The sequence below is a fragment of the Coturnix japonica genome, chromosome 4 (genome assembly GCF_054131305.1).
Source record: "Coturnix japonica strain WE chromosome 4, WE-NBRP24, whole genome shotgun sequence".
Lineage (NCBI taxonomy): Eukaryota > Metazoa > Chordata > Aves > Galliformes > Phasianidae > Coturnix > Coturnix japonica.
The window spans coordinates 66,835,358-66,862,948 of NC_140666.1; the positions used below are offsets into that span (position 1 = coordinate 66,835,358).

The following is a 27,591-nucleotide window of genomic DNA, read 5'->3' on the forward strand; positions in this document are numbered from 1 at the left end:
CGCCTCGCTCCCGCCCCTGGAGCGCCCACCAATGGCGATCCGGCCCGGCGGTCAGCTGACACGGCTCTTTATGTAAGCGGCGGGGCGAGGTCGCGCTGAGACGTTAGAAAGGGGCGGGACGGGGCGGCTCGTACGGCCGGGCAGCTCGTACGGCCCCGCACCTACCGCTGCCCCGGGGCGCGCACGTGACACGCCCCCCTGACCCCACCCCTGGCGGAGGGTGCCTCGCTTCCTCCCCCGCCCCGCGCCGCCAGTGCCTGAGCGCCGTGCGCAGCGCCGGGCCCGCCGGCCGGAGCGGCAGCGCCACACCCCCCTCGGCCGAGCCGGCAGCCGATGGCGTTCTCTCCCGTGGCCGTGGGCTCGGACGCGTCGCCGGAGCCGGGAGGCGGAGGGCGACTCGGCGAGGAGGCGGATGCGGAGCGGAGGGGCCGCCTGAAGGAAGCGGCGGGTTCGTCCCTGGCATCGCTGTGTCTCGGGCCGCTCGCCGGCCCGCGGCGCTTCGGGACCCTGGTGGAGTGCCTGGTGCTCAACTACCGCCTGCGGCAGGGGACGGGCCGCGGCCGGGAGCGCGGCGTCGAAAGCGCGGCCGAGGGACCGCTGCGCTGCTGCGGCTGCGGGCGCTTCCTGAGCGAGCCGGTGACCGTCCCGTGCGGGCACACCTACTGCCGCCGCTGTCTGCGGAGGGAGCTGCGGGCCCGCTGCCGCCGCTGCCGGGACTGGCTGCTGCCGGCGGGAGGCACCGGCTCGGCCGCCGCCCCGCTGCGGACCAGCGTGGTGCTGAGCCAGCTGGCCGAGAAGTGGTTCCCGAGAGAGTGCGAGCGGGCGCGGGTCGGCGGGCGGCTGGAGGAACTGCTGGCACACGGCCGATACCGAGAGGCGTTGGGCGCCGCCGGGCAGGCGCTGCGGGCAGGTGAGCGGGGGGCCGGGGTGGGACAGGGAGGGATGTGCCCGGCACGCCGTCCCTCAGTGCTCCGAAGTTTTCCAAGTTTGCTGAGCGGACGCAGGGAGCCTCCCCCTGGGCTGAGGTGCGCTCCGGTGCCTCCTTCCCGCCGCGCTGACCGGGCTCGGTGCGTCCCTTGGCGGCCGCGCCTCGCGTAACCCCGTTTCCTGACAGAGACCTATTTCCAGCGGCTCCGTCGGGCCGGGCCCGGTTGCATAAGCGTGAGGCACGGCGGGGACAGGTTGTGTAATGGCGGTGACATCATGGCGGGCGGGGCCGCGCCCCGTCTGGTGCCGGGCGAGGCTGCGGGGGGCGGGCGGGGCCGCCGGGCGGAGCGCCGTATGGCCGCGGCTTTGGGCGCCCTGCGGGCTCGGCTCGGGGGCGGATACACCTGGATGGTGCTGGCACCGTGACCCGCCGTGTTGGCGTTGTGCAGCTGGGAGTTTGTCGGCAGCCCCGCAGGTCCCGTTTCTTGTTGTAAATATTGGGGCTGTCGGTAGAGGTTTTTATTTGTTCTGAAGTACAACGTTGATTTACGTGGGTCATAAGGAAATTTGTTGAAACCTGTGTGAGAAGTTAGTGATAACTCACCACGTTGCTTTTGAAAAGCACGAGGAATGGTAACGTTCGCATAGGTTACGTGTGCTGCGCAGGGATTGGAAGGAATTACCTTATGTAAAAGAAGGCTTTAATCCCAACGTGCCCGAGGTTGAGCACAGTCACAGACCTGTTCCTGCTGGAGGGGCCTTAGGAGATCTGTTCACCAACCCCGTGTTCAAAGTAGGGCAAACACAGAGTTAGAACAGTTTGCTGAAAGCTCTGTCCTGTTGGACGATGAAAACACCGCCAGGATGAAGATTCTGATGCTGCTTGGGATAACATGTTCAAAGCTTAAGTACCATCGTTGTGAAACATTTTCTGCTTGTATAGAGGCAGAAATACTGTCGTTCTGGTTTATAACCATTGTCTCTTGTTTTTCCCCACTGTGTGTGTCAGATCTAGGCAACCTCTTGTGGGATTTCAGGAGGCTGCTGGGTTCCCCTGCTGCCTCCAGTGTTTCCTCGTTAAACAAGACCAGTTAGCTCAGCCTATTCTCAGGTGTTCCTACCCCAGACCATTGGAACAACCCTGTTGTACTGCATTCATACGTACCGTGTCCTGTAGTTCTTCTGAACACCAATACAAAGTGTGCAGCTTTTATTTTTGAAGAATTTTGTGTATTTTTAGAACCAGGTAAAAAGCATGTAGGACCTGACCAAAAGCAATTCATTTACAATATGCTTGTGCTGACAGTAGGCAGAAGCAGTAATATCCAATGCACGTTTTTCTGCCCTGAAGATGTTCAGTACCTTCTTGTTTTTTAGTTACAGTAACTTGTATTGATATGCCAGGAGTGAGTGATCTCTACGTAATATATTGGGCTGCTAAAATTGACTGTTCAAACAAACACTTTCTGGTTTGGTTAATATCTGATACAAGGAATTTAGATAGGAGGGCTGCTCCAAAAGTAATGCCTTCTATTTTACCATGTTGGCCCATGATTTCAGAGGCAGGTGATGATATGGCAGTAGGGGTTGTTCCATCCTGCCAATATTCAATGACATTTTGTTGCCATGCAACAGATAGTAGGACTTGCTGAATGTTTATAGAGACCAAACATTGGATGTCAGCACAGTAAGGCAGTGGGTGGTGCATTTCAGCAGGGACAACAGAGACATGAGACAAACCCCATTCTGGATGGCCATGCAGATTTTTAAGTGCACAGCATGCGGGTTCCCCTTCATTGCTGGCGAAAATGCTTAGCTTTTGGTGACTGTGTTTAAAATATATATATAGTGTTCCTCAGCTGAGAATTTTTCCTATGATGTTATTGTACTTGTTGTGAGTGTTGTAGTTTCCATGGAAATAAATAGGAGGCATTACTTTTGGAGCAGTCAATATGGTTTTACATCACCGACTTAGGTAACAAGCATCAAAATGCATTGTGCAACATTGTAAGACTTTTTTTCCACAATGCAAAGCCAAGGGATTAAATTCTCAGTTTAAAAAGCTCTCAGACATAGGGCTTAATGTTTGGGTGGTCCTGTGTGGAGCCAGGGGTTAGACTTGATGATCCCCAGGGGTCCCTTCCAACTTGAGATGTTCTTTGATTTGTTGGCAGTAGAGCTGAGATGTAGTTAAATTCCTTGATTTAGACCTTAATTTTATAGCAGTTCAGTTCAAACCATGCTTTTCTCTTCAGTAAAGAGCAAACTATCCCCCCCCGCTCTAGACTTGAACTCGTGTTTTGGTCTTCAGACTAACCCTAACTCCACCTCCCCGAGGAAGGCTTGGATCTCCTGACAGCATCTTCTACACTTGAAAGTCTGTAAAAGATGAAATACTTATGATCAAGTACAAACAGGCTGTTAGTTTATTAGAGAACAAAGACCCCCAGTCACTGCTGCCTCTGGAGAAAGGAATTTAGGTCAATATTGACTCTGTTGGACACCAAAAAGTCAAACACAAGAGAAAAGAATTGATCTCCTGCCTTAGTGTAGGCTACAATAGTCACAAAGCCACAAGAAAGCAGGCATCAAGAGTTCTTACACTTGCAGGGTTACATGTTAAGATAGACAAAGATGAATTCATCAGCTTATCTTAACTGTCTAGGACAGAAACAGGTTTAGGAATATATGTATCTTAAGGGAAACTGTGAACTTTAGCTGAATCAAACACTTCATTTTCATCCATGAAAACTGTGGTCAGTTTTTATTTACTTAACCATTTCTTTTTTGCTAAGGTCTTTTACCTGTGGTGTCTAAATACAAAACAGTGTGTTAAAATACTCTGGTTCATTGACTGGTCTGTCTTGCTGCTAAAGCAGATTTATGTGTAAAACAAGCTAGCGTTGGAAATTACTGGAACTTAAACTAGACGTTTAGGGTAGACTAAGGCAGAATACAGAATTGAGATGATTCCTCTGCATCTCTTCAAGGGAATCTTGTTCAAACAAACGTACAGAGCTTAATTTGAGTGTCATTTACATTACATTAATGTTTAACTTATCTATTTTGGTGAAAAGCACAGGTGTATTTAAAAAAAGTCCAGAACTAAGTGACGTGCTGATGTTTTTCCGCCTAGTGACTGCACTTAGTTGTGTTACCAGAGTCATAGTTCAAACGACATGGAGATTTCCTATTTCAGGATTCCTTTGCTGAAAGTCCAAAATGCTGCATCTGGGATGTGAGAATTTGTCTTTAAAGAACACATGAATGTTTTTCCTTTGTGGCGGTGACTCTAGTGCAACTATTTAGAGCAGGGCTGCCCGCTGCCATCAGTGGCTTTCTGGTGTTGGCTATCTTTTAAGTCTATGCAGAGATATGACTATCTCTGATAAATCATCAGGTATTCACACTGTCTCTAGCTATAGCTGGCAGGGGCTGGGTGTTATTAGAACAAAGGACAGCCTAAATAAAAAGTCAGATGTTTGAAAGGAAGCTTTCTAAGACTTTTTAATACTTGAGATTCACCACACTTGATAAATGTCAGATTGGTATGGTTTTGCATGAGCGTACCATATAACTGAAATCAGCTTCGTTCTCTACTTCTGTTGTCACAACAGAATTGAGAAATACTTTGTCAGCTTTGGTGTTAAGTCTTTTAAAATATAAAAGGGTCCAAAAGTTAAAGATTAACTTAGAAGACATAAGCTTGGAAGTATTGCCACTTCTTTTAAACTCAAATACTGGTGAAAAGGCAGGAAGGAAGAATCTCAGTTATTAAAAGGTACATACAGTACAGAAGAGTGTATTAAATGTTTTCATATAGTAAGGCTTTCACATATCACTATAAAACAACTAATTAAACAATGACAATGTTCCTAATTTTTAAAAATGTTATTTAATTTTGTCTTCAGATTCCAATAACTTGATGCTAAGAATCTACAGAGCTGAGTCATACGCTGGCCTCCAGGAGTATAAAACAGCCATAGAAGATCTAAACTTTGTTATTTCTAAAATGCCAAATTGGCCAGAGGTGAGTTGATTTGAACTCATAATGTTTCAAAACCTATGTATACCTATAAACGTGATGTGTTTTGTATAATCTTTTCATCAAATGAAGCAAGGTCAGCTGCCTTAAACACTTGGGTGTTTTCTTGCTTTTCTTCTTAAGTACATGCAGAGTACTCTGAAGTATCTTAAAATAGTTATTTATACATGGGACAGGCAACTGGTCAGCACTGTGAGTTGGAACTGTTGATTCAGCTTTCATCAACGACTTCAGGTGTTTTTATTTCCCATCGTGAGATAGTGATGCTGGATGAAGAGTGATGTGCATCAGAACTGATTTCCTCAGAAGTACTGTGAAGAACTTTCATGCTGTTAAAAGTTGCTTGTTAGCACTGATTTCTTTTTTAAGAACAGTGCTTTTATGAGTTTTCTTAAGAAAAGTTTTAAGATATTTGTAAACTTAAAATCATCTGAATGTCATTTGGCTGGTTGGCTGACTGAAACTGTGCAGCCAGCTTTAACTGCTTCAAAGCAGAATTTCTGCACCGTAGGTGCTTGGCTCATTGATGTAACTGAGATTTGACATTTCGGACACTATGTAAAAGTTAGTCCTTTTAAAGCTCTGCGTTTCTCTGAAGTGTTTATACTTGAATGTATTTCCCAAATTTGAGAGCATTTTAAGCACTATTTGTTCTTTGAATATCATGTGAGATGTGTGAGCACTGTTGCCAGCGCAGATTAGGATTTTTGGCTCTATGTGAAGTCAGCATTTCTCATTATGTTCTTTGAGTCTCACTGATTACAAAAAAAAAAAAAAAAAAAGAGTATTAATAGGAAAACACAATTTTCTTTTGCAATTGCACCAGAGTAAAAAAAAAAAAAAACAAAACCAAACTTGTAGAGAGAGCCTTAAATCCTTTTGCAATAGTAAAAAATGTGTTTGTTTGGGGCCTTTGTTACTGGCTTCAGTACTTGGAGTTGGGATACATTGTGGTGATGTAACTTCTTACAGTTGCCTTTTTTTGGTTGTTTGATGAAGAAAACTTGCTGTTTGAGCTGGGAAAGGTTTTTTTGAAAAGCCTGGAGAAACTCGTTGGAAGCTGAACTCTGCAAACAGTGCAGGCAACTGGAGAGTCATTGGCCTTCGGAGCTGTTACTACTTATATATCGCTTATTGCAGCATCATCTGAACTCATCACGGAGCAGCAAGATCTTGCTGTACAGGGACAGATAACTGCTTCTGCCCTGTTTTCTACTGTGTTCAGTAATTTCATGGCTGCTGCAAATTCAGAGGGCATTGGGCTTTTCTTTGCTTCTTCATTTGACTGAGCATGGTTTGATGGATTAAAATTAATATCTGTGTAAGCAGATGAAGTACCTGTAAGAGGAGGATTAGCGTGCTTTCCTTAATGAAACTGCCCAAATCCATCAAAGAAGATGCATGCCCTCATCTGACAGCCTTGTTTAGGATTACTGTTTCATATTGGCTGTCAGTCTATAGAAAATGCATTCAGTGCTTTGCTTGTTTGCTTTTCTTTTTCTGGTTCAGTTTTTTTGCCCATTATCCAAAATGTAGTTTAGATTTATTTATTTTTTTTTTTTTTTGTTCATTTTATTGAGCTTCTATTACTGCAAATTCAACTTTTTTTAATTCATGTGAGTTGGATCCCATATTGTATTTTTATAAGTTCATCAACATTCAATAGTCTCATCTCTTTCTTTCCCTCCTACCTTTTTTTATCTAGTATTCGAGAATAAAATGTAGTTGGAGGAAGCAATTCCAAAAGTACATTGTTTTGTATTTGGAATCTGTATTAAGGTACATGTAAGGAATGTGTGGTTGTGTAGATTGTCTTTCCATGCATGTTAGAACTATAAGAATTCTGACGAAATAGAGCAAAAAAAGGTGTCCAGTGAAAGCTGTTTCACAAGGATATAATAACATTCATTGTCTTTCCCTCTTCTCCATTGCCAGAACCTCACAGAATAGTGAAATTAAGGCCTGTGTGAATTCAGCACTAATCAGGATTTTAATCTTTCATGTAAGCCAGAGCAAATTAACTGGAAGGAGATGAACACCAGCCTATGCCATAGTTATTTTCAGTGTAGGGGATTTACATTAGGCGAGGTGTATGTGTCATACACGCTGTGCACGGCTGAAGTTGCTGAAGAGGTGCATTCCTTTGTCATTGAGGGATCTTGTTCTAACTTTGTAGTAAGGTATGTAAGGTGAATACCACAGTTCTATATATTCACCAGAAGTGTAATTGTGTTTTCTGTTTCTCAGGTCTACTTCCGGAAAGGAAAAGTGCTGCATGACTCTGGCTTTGTAGGCGATGCCTTACAACTGTTTCTACAGTGCTTAGCCCTTGATGAGGATTTTCTTCCAGCCAAGATAGAAGTAGAAAAGGTAATTTGTTATGTCAAACCAGATTACTGCCTCTGTGTTGATTCTTTTATAAAGTTCCTTTTGTGGTAGATAGTTGACCATCAAAAAACCTGTCATGCATATGGAGAGGGTAGAGCTGATGCTTTGATTAATTCAAGATGTACCCCATGCTGTGTTGAAGAGAGTGTGAAGGTTTTGAGGACACATGGCCCCAAACTATGTATGCTTCTGAAATTGATTGTAGGTGACTGGAAAGGGAATGGCAACCTGAATATGGTAAATCAAATTCTTTAGTGTGTAGACTACAGCAGTTTTTCTTCAGTAACGAAAACCTGCACATAAAAATGTGTGATATTGAATTGGTAGTGTCTGACTCTGAAGAGGTCGTTTACTTCTCATGGAAGAATTTCTAGATGCATTTTCTTTAATAAGAAAAACTGCATTGCTTAGTTATACAGGAATATAGATTTCTGCTTCTTCTTAACTGTTCTTAAGTAAATCATTATTCAGGAGGTGTTAACTTCAGATATATGTTGAATTATCTGTTATGGTGTGTAGGTTTATAATGAAGCTGTATCCAGATCCTCTTTTCATTGCTATGAACAGTTAGCTGTTTGTTTTCCAGACACTGCATGATGTACTGTCACCAGAGAAGATAGGAGAGAATTTGAAGGAATCCGCTTGGAATTCATCACATACTCGAAATAAATCTTTTGTGCTTGGTTCTGAGATGACCGAACCTTGCTGCAATTTACAACTTTGTCCTGAGCAGGTAATAGAAATCATAAGATGAGATTTGTTCTTTGGCTAATATGCAAGTGTCAGACATCCTGATATCCTTATTTGTCATACTTATTCTCTGATGTAAATGCTGGCTCTCTGCAATTGGATAAACTAGAAGAATTATGATTCGGGAGTGATTTATTCTCATTTGGAGTATTATATACCTCATTCAAGTACTTATTAGAAACTACCAAGATTGTATATTAGTTCCAAAGCAAAAAGTAATTTTTTATACTATTGTTACTAATATTTATATATTTATATTTGACTTTTTAATATAGCTTCAAAGTAAAAAGTTTAGTTTTTCTTCTCTTGGAGGTAATTTTTTTTTTTTTTTTAATAAATTGCTAATGATAAGCAAGTTAAGTATTGTTTTGAATTAGAAAATTCTTCCAGTTAACTGATGAACTAACTGGGTATCTATTTGGATTAAGTGTTTTTGCATGTTCACATTTTATAATCTTATACTTGTGTTATCCCTTATGTACAGTTCTTTTGTCTTGTGTAGAGTTTAGGAAGATCAGAGGTACTGGAGCCTGTGATTGGAAGCCTAAATCGTGCACAATCTGCCCATGCTCTTAACTCAACAAAAGCCCTTGCCAAGGAAGATGGCTTAAAGAGAGTATCTTCTGAACCTCTTCTCTCTGGTCAAGAAAAAGGTGCTTTGTTGAAAAGAAAGCTTTCATTTTCAGAGCAGGATACAATTGTATGTGAAGATGGAAGAAACAAACACAAAAAGCAAGGAGGTAAGCAATCTCTTAATTTGAAAATCTGAAGTATTTACTGTCTTGTGCCTTTCTTTGAAAGACGTGTTTTATTTTGTGTTTCTTTAGAAAACACAAACAGGGACATGAAACTGGGTTACGGAACAGTTCCAGGGAATTTGATTGATGTATCAGACTTCGAGTGCTCTTTATGTATGAGGTAAGATCTTTCTCATTGGTTCAATATTTTCATTATAGATGTTTGACCACATATCTTTGGCACACATTGAGATGTGTATAGGTTTGTGATGAGTTCTAATGTTAAGAAATATTTCCAGCCTTTCCTATATTCCACTATTTAAGTGTTATTTAAATGTTTCATCATAGTCGTAATCAAGTTGCCTGTCAAATTTGGTGGAGTTAGCTGGTAGCTCAAAAAGGAGAGGATCTTCTGTGGTACACTACTAGGGTTTTTTTCAGCCAGTAACACTAGTTAATTTGTTAATTTGAGAGGTCTGATGCCTAGAAGGGTTGCCTGTGCATTTCAGATCAAGGAAATGACTTCAGAATGAGAATCTACTAGATTCAGTTGATGGATACAAGTTCTTATTGAGTCTTCTTGAGTTTTAGAATAGAAATCTTAAAATATGCTCTATGTTAAATTGTCTGTAGTTAAGTTAATAGTGTGCAAAACTGCTTTGAAAGCAACATAGCTCTTTAAATAAATACTTCATTTGGTATATTCTGAATATCTATATAGTAGGATCAAAATCTTTTTGTATTGGAGTAAAGGTTTAAATACTTAGAGCATAGAAATGTGTTTGGATTGATCATATAGTGCATGAAACTGGTGCAGTGGTGAATGGAAACAAACTTTGTAGAGGAAAGAGTAGTATACAGAGATGTGATTAATGTTCTTTGCTTTAGATAATAGTTAGTGGGGGGGGAAAAACTTAGAAGGTTGATCATAGAGTTGTATGTTTGGTTTTGTATTAAGCAAGACACAAATTTGCCACAGTATCTTAATTTTTAATAACTTTGTTTCAGGCTGTTCTTTGAGCCAGTGACAACGCCTTGTGGACACACATTTTGCAAAGGTTGCTTGGAACGGTGTTTAGACCATGCTCCTCAATGTCCACTCTGTAAGGAGAGTTTGAAGGAGGTACTGTTCCTCAGTATACTCATATAGACAAACACTTTATCATTGTAAAGGCTTCTCAAATGCAAGGGATTATGATTATAGATTGCTCCTAGAAAGAAAAAAATGTGAGGTAAATATCAATACAGATTGACTAGGTTTGCCTCAGGATCCTAATAGGTTTTATGCTTTTGTGACCACCTATATATATATATATATAAAATTAAATCCTGATGATTTGTAAACTGAGAACTATTCAGTAAGACTTCCCCGTGGTTTCTATATGCTTTCCATATTTGTGTGGCTGTTTAATGTGGAAAATAAATTCTACCTCTGTAAGTATAGAAACACATACTGAATTAGACACTAGAGTTGTTGGACTGTAAGAACTAAAACAGAATTTTCTGATAATAATGGTGGGGGTTAAGAAATGTAAGAATTTCAGATTTCCTGAATGTAAATCTCATTTGTCACATATTTCATGTATCGTGCTTAAAAAAAAAAATAAATCTGATGTCTCAATTCTTTTATTAATGCATCAGTAAAGAAATGTTTTGTTTTGAATTGCTTACAGTACCTTGCAAGCAGAAAATACAGCATCACAGAACTACTAGAGGAATTAATAATGAAATATTTGTCTGATGAGCTTTATGAGAGAAAAAGAATTCATGCTGAAGAAACTGCTGAACACTCAAAGTAAGCTTTATGCCTTTTTTTCTAGAAAATCTGAGAAATGAGAATGGTTTTTGACCTAGACAGGCTTGAGCAGAGGGCCCAGCTGAACGTCATGAGATTCGATAGAACCAAATGTAAGGTCTTGCACCTGAGTTGTGGCATCCCCTGCTATCAGTACAAGCTGAGGCTGAAAGGACAGAGAAAAGCTGTACTGAAGAGCTCCTGGGGGTATTCACTTCTAATGGAAGAATTTCTAGATATGTTTCTTTTAATAGTTATTCCTAGATTCTGCTTAGTTTTTTTTTTTCAACTAGTAGACCTCGCTGAAACATTGCAAGGGTAAAAACCATAGCTTGGGTTGCGTCGTTTAACTTAATCTAAATGGTGAGCTGGTTGCTGTGCATTTGTTAGTTGATGTATATGGCATCAACTAAACCAGAAAGGAAGAAAACAAGAAATGCTCTTGCTCCCACGACAAGTTCTATATTCACTAACTAGATATTTCAGCTCGCTATCCATTACGTATTCAACTCAGTACATAAGTGTTCAGTCACTGTGTTCTTACTGTTAAATGAAATTATTATAATGTAGTTATTATTGGAGTTTGTAACAAGTGTTTTATGACCTTAAATACATACTGTTAAAAAAAAAAAAAAAAGTATTGGCATTGCTCTGTAATTATGTTTTAAGTCTTGTATTCTTTTGTCATTCTTTTGAAGCTTGACCAAGAATGTTCCAATGTTTGTTTGCACTATGGCATATCCTACTGTGCCTTGCCCTCTACATGTGTTTGAGCCAAGATATCGACTAATGATTCGGAGAAGTATGGAAACTGGGACTAAACAGTTTGGGATGTGTATAAGTGATTCTCAAAATGGGTAGGTTTTACATTCTAATAGTAAGCTTCTTTTCTGCCTTTTTTAAATTAAACCAGCTGTCATCATAGTACTGTATAATTACATTACTGATAAAGTCTCTTTTCTAGTTTTGCAGATTATGGTTGCATGCTGCAGATTAGGAACGTTCACTTTCTGCCTGATGGACGGTCTGTTGTTGATACAGTTGGTGGAAAGAGATTTCGAGTTCTACAGAGAGGGATGAAAGATGGCTATTGCACCGCAGACATAGAGTATTTGGAAGATGTTAAGGTATCCAGAATGTTGTCCAATGCTTCTGCTTTTAGCTGCTATCTTAAGACTTTCTTTGTTTGTTTTGAGGGCTCTGTCAAATTTTTAGGTCCATAGAAACGTGGAGGATTCAATGTCGGTATAAGGAAGAAATGGAAGATAACCTTTTTTAATTGTTATTATTAAATAAGAAGGAAATATTTTGCTTTTCATTTGAACAGTAGTTTGTGAAGCTGTAACTCTTAAGTATCGGAGGATTTCTTTACAATTCAGCCACTAGCAACCATGCCTTAGGAGAATGCAAAAACTTAACTAAATAGAGTTGTCTTTTTTTATGTTAGCTCAAAAACTATGGCAATTTTCTTCATCTGTAATGGTGTTTTCATAATGTTCCTTGCTAGGTTGCTGATGAAGAAGAGCTGAAGAAACTGAGAGAGCTTCACAACTTTGTTTACAGTCAGGCCTGCAATTGGTTCCAAAACTTAAGAAACAAATTCCGCACTCAAATTCTTCAGCACTTCGGGCCAATGCCTGACAGGGAGGAAAATATACAGGTGAGACATCACTTAGTATCAAATATCAGGTGACTGTTTTTTACCGGGGGAGGGTAGGTGTGGAAAGCCAAAATCCAATTGTTAAAAAGCTGCTAAACATTAAAGAGAAAATGCTTTTTTTTTCCCCTCAAATTAAAGGGAAGCAGGACTTTATCTTTTCTTACAGAGAGCAACAAAAGACAGCTGGCAGTTCTCTTCTGCAATAAAGGATGATAGGCTATTTTATAAATAGTGTACTGATAATACTTTCAGTTACAGAAATGTTCTGAACTGTTGGTTTGTGCAAAGTTGTTAGAATTCAAATGGAGAAAAATAGGAAGTGTTTCAGTATTTTCTTTCCTGTGATGTGTGTAGGCAGTAATCTGGGACAGAGGTAATCACAAATAACACTTTCCTCCTTTTGGAGCTAGTGCTGTAAATTGCTGCAGATGCTAGAATTTGGCAAATATTTATGTTAATTTTATGGAACTGGCTTCAGCCATCTGTTTCAATGGTTATTGTAAACAATTGAGGAAGATCAGAGAGATCCTCAAGGAGTGGGGTGGCTGGAAAAAGTTATCTCCTATCTACTACATATTTTTATGAGACCGTTACTGATCTTGGAAGGCTGTAAATACATTGGAGGGCTTTCAGAAATGATCTTAGAACATTTCAATTAAAGACTGGTTTAAAACAACATACATTAGCAAAGAGGAGTAAGTGCACTCAAACAGAATGACTAGCTCGGCAGCAAGACTGAAGGTATGTGCCTAAGACTTAGACCATTAAGTGTCAACTGTGTGATGAAGGGTGGAAATTTCATTCAGGGATGTACCATTGCCAAGGCTGTTCTTGCAAGTATGTGAGGTAACTGAGGTATTTCTGCACTGCAGTGATTCATCCTCCACTGAGAACTATTATGTCCTGGGCACGATGTCTCAGGCTCCATGTAGAGAATGAAATAAAGCATAGGGAAAAGCTGCAAAGTGTTTTATAAAGTTAGAAGAAACAAGCTAAGCAGTCCTGCTCTGTCTAAAGATAACGAGGTGCAAGTGGAATGCAGTAGTAATAGAGAGTCCCTCAGACGCACCAAAAGATAAATGCAATCAGTGTTGGGCATCAAGAGCATTCAGACCTGAAGAGTAATGTGACAGATATGAAGTTAGTTTGCATCAGGGAGGTTTATTAGGTGACTGTCCTATACTTGGCCATCCTTTCCTAAAGAAACTGAGATGCCTGCGTTGTCTTGAGAACAATTGATTGCTTTATCAAATGTAGCTTAAGTGCATTTTATTTATAGACTTCTGAGGCAAAGAGGGATCAGAACAGATCAATTCAGAACCCTCTTGGTCTTACAGATCTGTAATTCTCTGGTCGATACCAAAATTCAAACCAGCGCTTGTCTTTGACTTGCTTGTCTTTTGATGTCTTCACTGTGTTAGTCAGCATTGTTCATAAGTAACCAATATTTCTTTTATTTTTAGGCAATGCCCAATGGTCCTGCTTGGTGTTGGTGGCTTCTAGCTGTTCTCCCAGTAGACCCCAGATATCAGCTGTCAGTTCTCTCTATGATGTCTTTAAAAGACCGTCTGATAAAAATCCAACATATACTTACATATTTTTCTAGGGACCAGTCCAAGTGACTAACCGCCTGGGTCTTCCTGAAAAGTCAATTTCTTCTGGTTGTAGTAGCAGCTGGAATTTTTGCTGCCTTTGCACATCTAGCACTGGTTTGAGAAGTGTAATGGAACTGCTTTTTCTCTCTCCTTCCCACCTGCCCAGCTTCTTGAACCATACGATTCTTTGAATGCACACTTCCTTCAACTATGAGAGAAGACCACTGATGATTGCACAAAGTCAATCCAGCTAGATATGTTTTTCACATGATCTGTTTTACAATTTGCACTATGTAGAAGAGAACATTTTTGAGACTTGATAATTTTAGCCACTGACTTTTTAAAGCTGTGGGAAGTTGCAGGACTTAAGGCTGACAGTCCGAGTTTACAACATAGAAGAGGTATTAAAGGTTTTGCAAATAAGTTTGCCTCATACAACTGTTCTTTTGCTGTTTGCACAAATATTTGAAATATAGTGTTGAATATCACTGTTGGATATTACTATTCTTGTTGAATTATCTTGACCATGAATATGGCACAGATTTTTAAGTTATCTTGTAAATGTGTGCATCACAAAACAGGTGACATTATAAACTGTATGCTGAACTGAGAGCCGATTTTAAGGATCAAATGCAAAAAAAAAAAAAAAAGGTACTTCTATCTAAAAATAATTAAACTGTGAATATGGTTTACATACCTAGGCCTGTACATGTTAAAGAGGAGACTGAAAACTAAACGCTAGTACCAGTTACGTTTCTACTGGACTTTTCAGGCTGGCTGTTCTTCCAGAGCACACACTTAGTTTATAGAGCTTTTAAGGAGAAATCTTAGAGTGTGCGTGTGTGTGTATTTGGGATTGTGCATCCAGGATTTAAAAGCTTAAAGTTTTATTTGAACTCTTTAAGTTGGTGCAAATGTGAGTTCTATGCCTTATATCAATAGTAGAGCACACTGCAGTGGCAAGGTAAGCATCATGCTGCCATTAGGTACTTTTTGTAATTAAAGGTTTGCATATTTGTGAATATGTCTGATACTGGCTTTCTTGTATGTAAATGATTTGTAAAATATTTCTTAAATCTTGCTTTTGCTAATATATTTAATTTTCAATAAAAGCTAAAAGTTTGTAACATTTTAACTAAAACTTACTTTCATTTTCCATATCCTTCTGTTGAGAAGCTTCTGTCAGGTACAGCTGCCAAGAGCAGCCATTTAACTCAAGACTGTGGGCACTTCATGATGTTAAGTGGTACGTACATAATCTTTTTCTGCTTACAGTATCTCTCTGACTGATCATTGGGTCAGTCAGGTTTGTTGCTGGCGACTTTCTGTTGTACTGTTGTATCTAATCAAGGTAACTTGAAGTACAGAGTTTTCATTTCAGAGAACTTGAAAGTTGTGGGAAACTGTTCTTGCAGAACAACGTTTCACAAGTTTACTGACCAGGTGTTCTGGCTTTGTTCTCTTCTGGTGTATAAGGTTTGAGACACCACAGGCAACTGAGAACCTGCTGAATTGGTTGTAACGTGGATTTCGATCCAGGTTAAGTTCTGGGTTAATATCTGGGAAAGCTTTATTTGCATTAATGGAAGAAGGAGGAGGATCTTTAATTTCTCTGTTTTGGTATGTTAACAACCATTGAAATCTAATCTTTGTATTACCATGATCTCCTTAGGAATGCAGGTGATGAGATTTTATTATTATTTTTTTAACACAAAAAAGAAATCTAGTGGTAGGTTTGTGTATCTTTTTGTTTAAGAATCATTATTGCATCCATACTGAAATCTCTCCATAACTCTCTTATTTAAAGTGCTTTTCTATAGCTGGGAGGGGGAAAAAAAAAAAGACGCAAAATGTTGAGTGCTAGGATGTAACTGGTTCTAAAGCCTTTACCAAAGCAAAGGGTCCAGTGAGATCTGAGCCTTGATTTTTGCTGAAGGTGTACTTTCCCAGGTGTTATTGACTGTAAATGCTTTCACAAATAAAGGCCAACAAAATGATAGCACCTTGAATTTGAAAATACAGTTACATCAGTGATAATCATGAGTGATGTAGTTCAGGAACAGTGGGAGAGCTTGCCACAACACAATAGGCATGTCTAGGTAGGACAGACAGGAAAAAGTAGATGAGGGTGACTTCATCTTCCAGATGACTACTTGTGTTTTGTTATGATGAAAGAATGTCAGCATTTTGTTAGAAGTGCTTGTTGGGGCTACCATAGTCCATCCTCTGTTGTATTCTTAGCAAATGCTCCAACCTGCTGCCCTCTGTTTGTTGAAGTTCTGGGATTTTAGAAGCTCCAGGTTCCCATGAATGCCAGCCTCTTCCTTTCTGTTGAAGACTTGTTCCTTGAAAAAACTCAAACTTGATGTTTGATATTCTCAAGCATTTGCTGAGCTTTTGGCAGCAGCTTTACTGTATTATTTTTGTGTCCAGATACCCTCCTACTGGTGATGACACCTGTCATCAGAAGAGAGGGATACAGAGAAGTTTATTGTTTCTGGAATTAAGTCCTTCAAAAAACTGAAGGTATGACTGAACTGGTATTTCCAAGTCCTAATCTTTTCCATACAGAAGCAGATACAGAAGATGATAAAAGAGAATGCTAGGGCCTCCTGCTACATGGCTGAAGAAGAAACCCAAAGCTCTACAGGTAGCCACAGCACTGTGATGTTCAACCTCTGTTTCAGTTTTTAAAGAAACAAATTGAAGCAGTGTTAGAAGAGGAAATAGAGATCTTTATGTAGTGTATGTCTCCCAAATGCTTGTCGTAAAGTACCCTTCTAAGACGGAACAAGGCTGAACATTTTTTTTGTGTGTGCTTTTTTCCCAGTAGAGAAGGTATTTGCTTATAAACCTGAGTGACTGTTCTGACCTGTAGGATGTGCCTCATACCTTGAATGAATATGTATGCTTTGGTAACTTGTCTATAATAAGTGATTTTGTGTATCCTGATGTGGCTTAAATGAGGAAGAAGCTCAGCTGTTCTGCCCTGTAGAGACCTAAGATGCTTCTGCACAAGCACAACAGCAGATGCTTAAGTGGTAGGGAAACTTAGCTACCAAAACCAGGCCCAAGGGCTTTATGTCCCTTTCATACTATGCAGTAATTGCATAAATCCTGTAAGTGCTTAAATGTGAAATGAAACAGAGTTGGGACTGCAACTTAGTTCTAGAACTTGAGCTATGCAGGGGCTTTATATGTAGGGTTTGTTTTTGTAACTCAGTCATCTATGTGCTCCCTCTGGTGAGGGAACAGATGTAGTTCTTCTTTGGGTATGAATTGCTCAAGTAGTTTACAGGGGGGAAAAAAAGCATTAAAAAAACAGCATGTCTTTATGCCACCCCAGTAAAAGCAAGGTCCTGTGACATCAACTCATTCTTTACATTCTATCTATATTCAGATGCTACTGATCATTGCCTTTTTTCCCCTTGAATGTTTTCACAGAGTGGGATTTGGGATTATTATTGGAAGTGAATTTGTTATTAAAGTCTAAGAAGCAGGTGCCACTTACCTGTACCTGAAGCAGTCAAGGATGTATTACAAGTCCTGCCGTCAGTACTGCCCTCTGTTAACTAAACAGCTGCTTGCTGCTGCCTTTCAAGAACAAGTGCAGTAGAACAGTTAACTCTGGTGAAGAAGTTATGAAGAAGACATGATCTCATGCAGGGTCTGAGGTTTTGCTATGGGTATTCCAAGTCAATTAAAAAACAAAATGCAAATAATCTTGAGTAACCTCTCCATTATGTGGTTGGGTTATTTTTTTGTTTTACAAGGATACAAGCACTTAAGAAGGTGTTGGGTTTTTGTTTTTAACCAAGCATTTGCCCTCTTCTATAGGAAGAATTTCATATGAAGCAGCTAATTTGCAGCATTCTAGGGAAACTTAACATCCTTGCAGCTGACAAACAGCGCAGGTTTTCTCTGATGATTACAGCAGTACACCATTAATGCTAACTATGCTGAGCACTTCTTGAAGGCAACTTCACAAATGAGGCCTCCCGTTTGAGGATTTAGTACAGAATGCAAGAAAGAAAGGAAAAACACTCAAAACCAACCTTCTCCATGGCAACTGAAGCACTTAACATGCTCATGCCTAACATTGGCACAGTGTTTACAAATGAAGTTAGTACAATCAGGGTGAAAGTGAATTGATATAAGAAATGAGCCACTGCACAGAGCACAGCTTTACTACTAGTTTTTATTGCAAGGATGATATTTTACCATGAAGTTTGAACCTTTTTGTCACTAACCAGCTCTAAGTGTTACTAGGTTTTTGTGTTTGTGGTTCTTTTTGTGCTTCAAAGTAAAAAGCAAATCCCCCTCAGGACTACACAAAGAGGTAGAGTTGTTTTGCTCCAGCGTAGGCTTTGAACTTAAGACTTTACTTAACTCTAGAAGATAGCACTAGTTGGAGCTCTGTGATGGCTACACAGAGAGAGGATGTGGTCCTTCCTGCGAAGGCCAATGGCAGCAAATCAATCCAGTTTACCCTCATTAAGAAGCAAATACGAGCCACACACAGCAATAAAACTACATCTTATGAAGAAGCAACTCTAACAGTAAGCAACGTGACCTACTACTTTATGCTGCTTTAACGCATAGGGTTATTTCACAAGTGTTTACCCTTTTTTAAAAGCTGATGACTTACTGCATGAGTATCTTATGAGGTCTCCACAAAGCAACTTTGAATTAAATAGTTTATTTAATTATAAAAGCATAAATTGTACATACATTGAGTAATTGCATATTTCTTAGAATCAGTACCTACATTGAAGAATGTTGTGTGCAAAGACAAGACAGTCATGCTTAGGCTTGCCCCTGGTACTCTGCTGCTTTACCATTTATTCCTACCTTCAGTTCAGTATAATTCCCATAGAAACAGAGTGAGGGAATATAGATACATTGATGTGTATGAGGATAATTTGACAGCATCACATATGTCCACAGTAGGTCTGCCTAATATTTGAAGGGCTAATATTTGACTGGACTAGGTCAAGAGTTATACAGCAAGTAGGCAACAAGCCTAATTATGGCTGCATTCAAAATTAGAGCTTGTCACAAACAAGAGAACAGTAACTTCTCAAATGATGTGATAAAGTTATTGATGGGGTGTATATACATACACGCATGTACACATGAAAAAATATATGTTTTTTTAAAATAAGGCAGTTATTTCTTTCAGGCTCTTACTTCTTAGCCTATTTTCTTATTAATACAGCATATGTTGCTATTTTATTGCTAAAAGAAAGCATACCATCATTACAGCACTACATCAGCACTAGTTTTAGTTAGCAGTCCCATTGAGTTAATAAGCTTCAGAACATACATTATTACTATGGAAGAACGTTACTGTTACAGGAAAAAAAGTGGGCTTCTATTTAAATCACACCAAATCATTATGTTGACATAACCATCATCGGTAGTTAATAGTATACAATGAAGAGCAGAATGACACTATTCTGGAACAACAGAAAGATAACTAAAATATTATCTTCTTTTACTAAATCGTTAATACTAAAAAAAACAAAACACAAGAGAGGGATGAGGACACAGCAGACTTATCTGCTGCTCCAAAGATGCTTCGTTCTGTGAGAAAAGATCACATCATCCAACTACAAATCCTGATACAAATGCATATGCACACCACTATCTTTGCGTGGCTGGTAGGAGTTACTTGTTGGTTGGACTTACAAGGTGCACTCCCGCAATTTTTTGTCGGCCTGCTTCAAAGAGATCCATGTATTTAACATGTTTGCTCGCAGTTTGGCCCATACCAAGTGGTTGTTTAACCCAAAAATCTGGGCAGCAAACTGAGCGGCTCCTTCAGGTGACAGAGTAGTAGGACAGCCAAGACCTGCAAAGAAAGCAAAATGCTACTTTCAAACACGTTTTATAAGCGCAAGCAAAACATTGCCTCTAAGTGACTGTTTAAGACAGTGCTTGTTTCAACAACTGGATGTTGTGTTGAGGGACATGGTTTAGTGGGAGCTATTAGCAATAGGTGAGCGGTTGGACTGGATGATCTTTTAGGTCTTTTCCAACCTTGGTGATTCTATGATAACCCTCTAGAGCCACATGGTTTAGTTTTAAAGCCACTGAAGTGTCAAATGTCTCAATACTTCTCTCAACATGGCATTTGAAACCCACAGCCAGCAAAGCAATAAGTTTATGAGGAAAGAGGTAACAAGCTGCTGTGCCTGCAAGTTGCCAAATAGCTGTTCTAGTCACTAACTGATCAGAATTCATATGGCAGCAATACACTGCTGTAGAAGAATCAAGCTAATTGTAGAGAAAGATATTATTTGGTCTTTTATCAAAGTAAATTTACTTTAATAAAATGGAACACTATAAGCAGAAACAACAGCTTCCCATTATTAACTCCTGTTTCAAACTCAAATATTTAGCAAGGATAAGCAATGGATCATATCTTTCTAAAGAGTATTTGTACATAATCTCTTTGGCTTCTCAGCTGCAAAAAGCCCAAAGACTGCATGCAGATTTCCAGAGACTGTTCAGTACTGATAAGCCACTGTTCCAAACAGTGCACGTACATGTTTATGATAACTATAGCTAGGTCTGTACAATTGCACAGGCTGAAGACCATCTTACCACTGGGCAGTCTGAGAGAGGACCACACATCCTGAGCACCCCAGTCAGATGAGAGAGGAGGACAGTTGACAACAGGGTAAGCAGTGTTACCAGACATTACTGGCCCTAAGCCATTGCTTCTGCCAGCTACTGCAACAAACACAGTCGGGATTCCATCGCCTTGGGGGGAGAAAAAGAAAGAATAAGCAAGTCCATCTTGTTTCATCCCACTTGCTTTTATGGAGCTTTGAGTCCACAGTTCTTCAGTTTGCACTTAAATTTCTTTCATTCTGTTACGCAGCACTAAAATTTATGTTGAATTTTCCCCTTTACAGAAAGGGCTGATCTTACAGCCTTAAAACCCAGATGCTGTTTACCATAACTGAACAAGTTAACATGTCTTACCCTTCCTCTGCTTGAGAGAAAGAGACACAGGAATGGGTGCTGCTCAGCTTTTGGAAACAGCAACATTTAAGGATGAGAGATTTAGACAGCTAAATTCTGGCTGTAAAACTATAAAAAAAAGAACTATAGTTTAACTAAAGTCTTAATTCACCTCCAGTGAATCTCAGCTGTGATTACCACATTTGTGTTTTCAAGTATTTAACTGCTTCCTCCTGTCCCCAAATAGTATTTTTTTCCCCCTCTGTATAAGGAATACTCCAACAAGTGAATTCTCATCTCTCCTCCTCTAGCCTTTCAAAGAGAAGTCAGGTTTTCTTGGTATAAAAAATATGAATTGAAATCAAGTATTTTTTCTCATCGCGTACAAAAATGATTCAACATTTTCAACAAATGAGTAGGATGATGGCAGCAACATCTGCGTTGGAGGAAACCAAAGAACATTTACAGTCAGCTAGAGGAAGCCTCCACTCCTCCCTGTTTAAGAAATACATTTACTGTAGTATCTTCCTACAGATGCAGGTATTAGCATGATCAAGGCTCGAGCAAAGAAGTGCAAGTATGAGATAAAAATCACAGTTCGAGCTTTTGAGTAATGGAAGTTCTGAGACAGCATCTTACTTCATAATTGCTCTGTGCAGTCTACCATCCATCATTATGTAATTAACAAGATTAGAACTGCATTGTAACAGACTACTGTTGTGTTCAACAAACAAGAAACTATGGGAAAAAAAAAAAAAAGCTTACAGAGATCCTTAAGTTGACAAGTCATTTTTGTACGTGATATTGCTCAGTCTCATTCATTAGTTCTCTGACATCTACCTTCATATTCTGCTTTGATCCTCAGAGTTTCATCCGGCCCTTTGTGAGCGGAGGTTACTCTTAACTCACAAGGAATTCCAAAGGTTGCACATGCCTTCTTTATTTTCTCACAGTGGCCGAGGTCAGAAGTAGATCCCATCAATACCACAACTCTACCTTGGCTCTTCGTTTTCAGAAGCAACTATGAGGAATAGTCAAGGGAGAAGAAAGAAGAAATAAAAGGAAAAAAAACAAATCGAACAAAATAGTCAACGGGACTGAAGACACAGTTATCAAAAACCAGATACACTGCTCATTAGGGGAAAAAAAGCCACCACAGAAATACCTCTACTCTTTCTGCAACCCATTCAAAGTTTCTTTTAACCATCTGCAGTGCTTCAGGAGTCACTTCCTTCAGGTCTCGATAGGACTAAAAAGGAGAAAGAAAAAACAACAAGCAAGTGTTAAAGTTCAGGTTTTGCTTCAGGTAGACAAAGCAATTCGTTTTGCTACCATCACTGGTACCAATACCTCAGCTAAAGTATTTATGCCATTTCTAGGCAAGAAGATGAGATGACATTGATACAGTTACAGGAGAGATTCTAAAGCAAGTCTTTTTTTCTTTACGCATCTTATGAGCTACTCTGTAACAACATAAGTATCTATAATAAAGTCACTCTGAGAAACAGACCCTTAGTTATAGAGAGAAATGTTATTAATCCTTCTCCTTCCCCACTGACTTTAAAATGTTACCTGTTTGTCCTTCTGCTGGCTTCTGTCTCCTGATGGCCACAGTCTCCATGAATCATTATCAATAACATCAGCAAGAACAATTTCTTTGGTCAAAATATTAACACCAAATTCAATCTGTAAAGGCAACAAGAAGCTTCTGTAAGGAACTATAGTGATATATTTCCTGTCGAAATTAGGATCACGAAAAATCAGATTTTCATACCTTCAGGTCCACCAGGGTGCAGTTTTGGGGCTGCCATGATTTTTCCAGGATCTCAAAAATAGCTTGAGTGGAACGAGCCATAATATCCACTTCAGTCTTGCCAATAGTGAGTCCAGCAAAAGAGAATTTTGCTTCAATTAGCTGCTCCTCAGACCACTGTGGATCGTTATTAGCATCATCCTATTAAGGAACCAAGCAGATAAAGCATGCAAGTTAAGTCACTATAAGGGAAAAGTAGCCATTAGAAAATAACATTATTGTTAAAAAAGAAAAGCAGCATTAAATGTACTCCTTACCATTCAGCAATTTCAAAAGCACTTTTGTGTTATCTACTTCATACACTTAGGCTCGTTATTCTTTGATAGCTCTGTGAGCATCAATGAGAACACAAGAAAACACCAGGATACCAGAACTAGCAGCTCCTTAAAAGGAGGTCAGTCATTAGTGGAACCAATTATCCATTAGCATTTTTAATAAGATACTACAGAGTTCTAAGTTTGATTCTCACCAGAGGAGAGAAACTTACCTTGTAAAACATCTCAATTTTAGGCGGGTAAAACTTATAGCCTTCTTTAACGCCAGGGTTTCTTTTAAGGAAAGAGCCAGTAGCGATTCTTCTGCAGACCCATTCAATTGGGATCATCTCACAGTGAGCTGCTATGAAAGCTGTGTCACTCTGTTTCCTGACAAAAGCCGTTTTGATTCCTAAATAGAAGGATGGCAGCTTAGTTTCATGAGCAGGCAAACTCCACAGTTGAATCAAGAGTCACAAGGAACTTTAAGCACAACCAAATCTTGTGCTTCTCTTTACTTAAAGGATGCAGTTAATCTCCTTAGAGTCTTTTAAGCCTAAGAAAATGGCTTTTGTTTTTTTTCCCTCCTTTTATATGTGCTTTTCAAAGGCTCGCATTGGTTCCATTATAAAGGAAAGAAAAACTTTAACAGAATTTGTTGAACTAGCACCTTTGAAGAAGTTCAGCTTAAGAAGAGTTGCGAAAAGCAAACAGACTTCTACAATAAGGCATTCATGTTATCTGCAATTTATGCCCTCAAATAATCAGACCAGAATTGAAAGAATCCTGAAAGTTCTTTTGCTGCTTTAAAATGCAACTGCAGTTTACCCGATCGCGCCTGAAGCCACAATAAAAGCCACTTTCAGATCTCTGAGGCACCTTCTTAGCATTTAAAATTCCTACTATATCCATAGGCTATTGGATATTTAACATATTAAGTTAATTACTAACCACGTAGACTTTAGCAAGATATTTAATTCATGCATCAACAACAGGCTTCCCAGGGAAGCCAGCAGCTGGAGGTTATACTAAATGACCCAATCACATGCTCCTCTTCACCAAGCTGTCTGCAGAAGATCTCGATCTCTGCTTTAAGAGCTCCTTGTACAGAAGCAGGTATAGTTCCACAGAAGCCTTCTTTCTTTCTCACACACAGAACACACTAGCTATGACTTTGCTGATTAACTAAAATCAATTACTTTCTATAGTGGATGATACAGTTTTTAGAGTAGCTGGGACTGAGCAGCAGAAAGGAGGACCAGGGCTACATCCATACCAGGGGAGAACCTGTACCAGTGACATATGTGGCCAGCAGATGTCAGATACTCTAGTGTACCAAATGACTGGGCCGTCCATCCAGCTCTGTGGTATCAGAGGGAAAGGTGAACTAGAAACAAAGCCTGAACAAAATATATCTGAGCCTTTGGGGAAGCTAAGTCAGAGCATGGAGCCAGCAGTGCTGGGTGGTAACACATGCAGCATGGCGGCATTAATTCTACCTTTGCAATACAAACCTGCTTCCTGCAGCAGCTGGAACACGCAGCTGGTGGTGGTGTTGGAGATGGCAGCCTTCCCCTCCATCCGGTCCTTCCTGGCAGCATTCCCTGCTGTTATTTGGTCCTTGGACTGCATCAGAACGCATCCCGGGATATCAGGCAGCTCGTACACTTCTTTCGTTTTACCCTCGTTAACTTTTTTACCAAGTTTCAGTTCTAAAGAAAAAAAATAAAACACAATGAGGAGCGTTTTAGATGCAGAGTTTTGGCTGCGTACGTCAGCACACTTAAGCCTTCACAACTTGCTCGCTGCATCCAGATGCCGAAGCGCAGCTGAGCGGCACGTCCCGCAGTGCTGTGACCGCAACTCCGGGACACGGACAGCAACATCAGCGACGGAACGAGAAACGTGGCCAAGAGGAACTTTTCCGCAGACACCCGAACGCGGAGCTCAGCCACACAACAGCGCAGCCACACAACAGCGCAGCCCCACAACAGCACATCCACACAACAGCACAGTGTGGCTCCGAGTCCCGCTCCCACGCCCTCCTCCCCGCGACCGCCACCCCCCCAGCACCCAGCGGTCGCGGCGCGCGTTACCTGATGCTGCGGGGGCCATGGCGGCAACGGCGGCGGCAACAGGCACCTAGAGCACAGGAGAGGAGCTGAACGCACGCGGCCGACCCGCCGCGGGGTAAGAAGGGCCCGGCGGAAGGGGCGGGCAGGCGGGGAGCGGATCCCGCGCTCCAATCGGCGCCCAACACGGCGGGGCCGACCCGCGCCCCTCCATCCCCACCCCCCGAGCGCACGCTGCCCCGTCCCGCCTCGGCCAATGCCGGCTCCCCGCGGTCCCGGCGGCGGGGCGGGGGGTGGAGAGCGCAGGGGGGGCCGGGCGGGGAACGAGGCCGGAGCCCCCCCCGCATGTAAATGAGGAGGCCGCCCGGCGGGGACCGGCGGCTGCGCGCGGTGCCCGTAGGAGAGCGCGGGAGGATCCGCCGGAGCGGAGCGGGACGGGCCGGGTCGGGTCCCGCCGCCACGTGCCGCCATGGAGCTGGAGGAACTGGGCATCCGCGAAGAGTGCGGCGTGTTCGGCTGCATCGCCTCCGGAGTGTGGCCCACCGAGCTGGACGTGCCCCATGTGATCACGCTGGGGCTGGTGGGGCTGCAGCACAGGTAAGGGGGACGGCGCCCGACCCTGCAGGGGGAAGTTAACGCGTGGCCGGGCGCCGGGCCGGGGCGCCCCACCGAGGGGTGAGGAGGGAGCGGGGCTGCCGGGGGCCCGTCCTGTTCCATCCCGCGGCAGCCGGGCAGCCTCCCCGGGCCCTCAGCAGCAGCGGCTCCCGGGCACTCCGCGGACTTCGCCTGCAGCCAACGAAGCGGCATCGCCCCGGCCCGGCCGTGCGGAGGGGTGGCAGGGATGCGCCTGGCCCTCAAGGACCCGCTGCCTGGCCCTGCCATGCCCTGCCGTGCCGTGCCGTGCCACGCCATGCTATGCCCGGCATTGAGCGTCCCTAAATGCAATCCCACCGACCTGAATCTACAGAACCAGAGCGGTTCTCGAGGAGTCTTAAGTTCCTCTTAGCCGTAACCGTTCAGATGCATCATAATAATAAAACTCGCTGTCTACCTGAGGTACTTCTATAGCTGTGTAAAGGAAACTGCATTCACCGCGATTCATTGAGGAAAGTGCGAGCTCCTCGTGGGAGCAGCCGCACGCACATGCTGTGTGTGGCCCCGCTGGCCTACGAACACCTGCATAATATTGCTTAACTTCCTCTGGGTGAACGGTAGGAACATTGACATGCAGGGCAGCTCGGGAAGGCGTGCTGCTCTAAGTACACATGCACAGATTTATTCTCTATATTTTGAGGTCACAAACATGTAAGGGTTGCTCCGAATTTGTTTTGGGTAGTAGAAACAGTAGAAAATGCAGTCAGTTTTTCTGTTAGAGCCCAGTCTCATACATTTACAGGTAAAATGCTGCACCCCAACATCCTAACAATTACTTGCACTTACATCCTAACAGTTTTCTTTGGGTTGCAGGTGTATCATCATTCGTGAACTGTACATGTTTGCCAGTGCCCATCAAAATCGTTTTTATTGGGGATGATAAAGCAACAGAATGTAAGGAATGAAGCCATGTGATCAGTGGCCTCATTTTTGGTTGAGCCATTTTTCTGGAAAGAGCTTGGAAAAACATCCTAGTTCATTTATGCTTACAGTCACACTGCTGGACTTGGGTGAAGTTTCTTAGTTGGAAATAAATTGATGTATTTTCATCTCTTTGCAGCTTACTCTCTCAGTTTTTACTGCAACCTTGTTTCATGATTTTCAACACATAGCTTTCTTCCTCTCTTTTTGTAGTGGACACTTGACTTTGATTTCCATGAGCTCTTTAATATCAAATATCTCCTGTGGTGCCTTATATGATAGTAATGCTAACGTTGTGGCTGAAGCTGTAAGCAATTTGCAAGTTATGCAAAACTACAGCATAAGCTCTTAATGTCATACAGGCCCTACCTCTGATGCTGATCTCTTAACTCAATATGGGTCAAAATTCTTAAGGGATGCTTTCTTGGAGACATAAACTTGGATGTAAGTGTAAAATGAAACTTGTTTGCTCTCACTGTAAAGTGAACGGACATTCAACTTGATACACATTTGCAAGCAGTCAATATCAAGTGTTATATAGCTGAGATGTTAACTTTCCCATTTCCTTCTTTGCCATTTCTGTCCATCCTCTCTGTACTTCTCCTTAGCATTCTGCTGTGAGGTGTAGTGAAAGGTGCCATCCCTTTCCGGAGGTAATAAGGTACCAAGTTTGTTCTTACTTCTTTTTGGAGCATTGCTTGAAAACCAAGAATAAGATAGGTAGCATTAACTGCATTGGTAAATTTTGTTAAGTCTGTTCTTTTAAACTGAAAAGCCAAGAAGTGTCTCTTAGCCATATTCCTTTTGGGGATTAAATATGAAAGAGAGATGCAGTTAATATTAATGGATAGTCCCAACTATGTCCTGAGCAACTAACAGAGGTTTCATTGTCCATTGGAAGATACAGTCCTTAGGCCTCACACTGAGATTAATAGGGATGTTTAGGTAATGAGTACTGGCCTGAGAGGAGCATGGTCACAATTCTTTTACATTGCTAATTATTCCTAT

The 27,591-nt window shown here is 41.5% G+C and overlaps 3 protein-coding genes and 1 long non-coding RNA gene across 6 annotated transcripts in view; 2 read left to right on the forward strand and 2 right to left on the reverse strand.

Moving 5' to 3' along the window:
* The first annotated feature begins 60 nt into the window (after window positions 1–60).
* On the forward strand, window positions 61–15,038 carry LONRF1 (LON peptidase N-terminal domain and ring finger 1). The gene is made up of 12 exons (XM_015862230.3): window positions 61–910; window positions 4,839–4,957; window positions 7,220–7,342; window positions 7,947–8,093; window positions 8,613–8,850; window positions 8,938–9,028; window positions 9,856–9,970; window positions 10,521–10,642; window positions 11,341–11,499; window positions 11,607–11,769; window positions 12,150–12,302; window positions 13,766–15,038. Exons 1-12 carry the CDS (start codon window positions 334–336, stop codon window positions 13,922–13,924), a joined length of 2,166 nt encoding a protein of 721 aa, XP_015717716.2. The 5' UTR covers window positions 61–333; the 3' UTR covers window positions 13,925–15,038.
* Window positions 15,039–15,445: 407 nt separating this feature from the next.
* On the reverse strand, window positions 15,446–17,516 carry LOC146761112 (uncharacterized). Its single transcript, XR_014945438.1, has 2 exons — window positions 17,409–17,516; window positions 15,446–16,354 (listed from the first exon to the last, which is right to left on the reverse strand). It is a non-coding gene; the product is annotated as an uncharacterized LOC146761112 (long non-coding RNA).
* Window positions 17,517–18,580: 1,064 nt separating this feature from the next.
* PAICS (phosphoribosylaminoimidazole carboxylase and phosphoribosylaminoimidazolesuccinocarboxamide synthase) overlaps window positions 18,581–27,591 on the reverse strand; it is a 32,518-nt gene continuing 23,507 nt past the window's right edge. For 2 of the 3 annotated variants that reach the window (XM_085545417.1, XM_032444232.2), the window contains one exon: window positions 26,507–27,280. In XM_085545417.1, the coding sequence (XP_085401543.1) occupies window positions 27,260–27,280 (21 nt within the window). In that variant the 3' untranslated portion in view covers window positions 26,507–27,259. Of the gene's footprint in view, window positions 19,752–20,506; window positions 20,666–21,709; window positions 21,891–22,034; window positions 22,119–22,441; window positions 22,556–22,643; window positions 22,824–23,169; window positions 23,349–24,450; window positions 24,649–25,032; window positions 25,079–26,506; window positions 27,281–27,591 lie in introns of those variants that run through there. The other variant, XM_085545418.1, reaches the window with a different exon arrangement.
* The window catches only part of PPAT (phosphoribosyl pyrophosphate amidotransferase), a 39,971-nt gene continuing 37,764 nt past the window's right edge, over window positions 25,385–27,591 (forward strand). Inside the window, exon 1 of the mRNA XM_015862231.3 lies at window positions 25,385–25,605. Within this exon, the coding sequence (XP_015717717.1) occupies window positions 25,478–25,605 (128 nt within the window). The 5' untranslated portion in view covers window positions 25,385–25,477. The remainder of the gene's footprint in view (window positions 25,606–27,591) is intronic.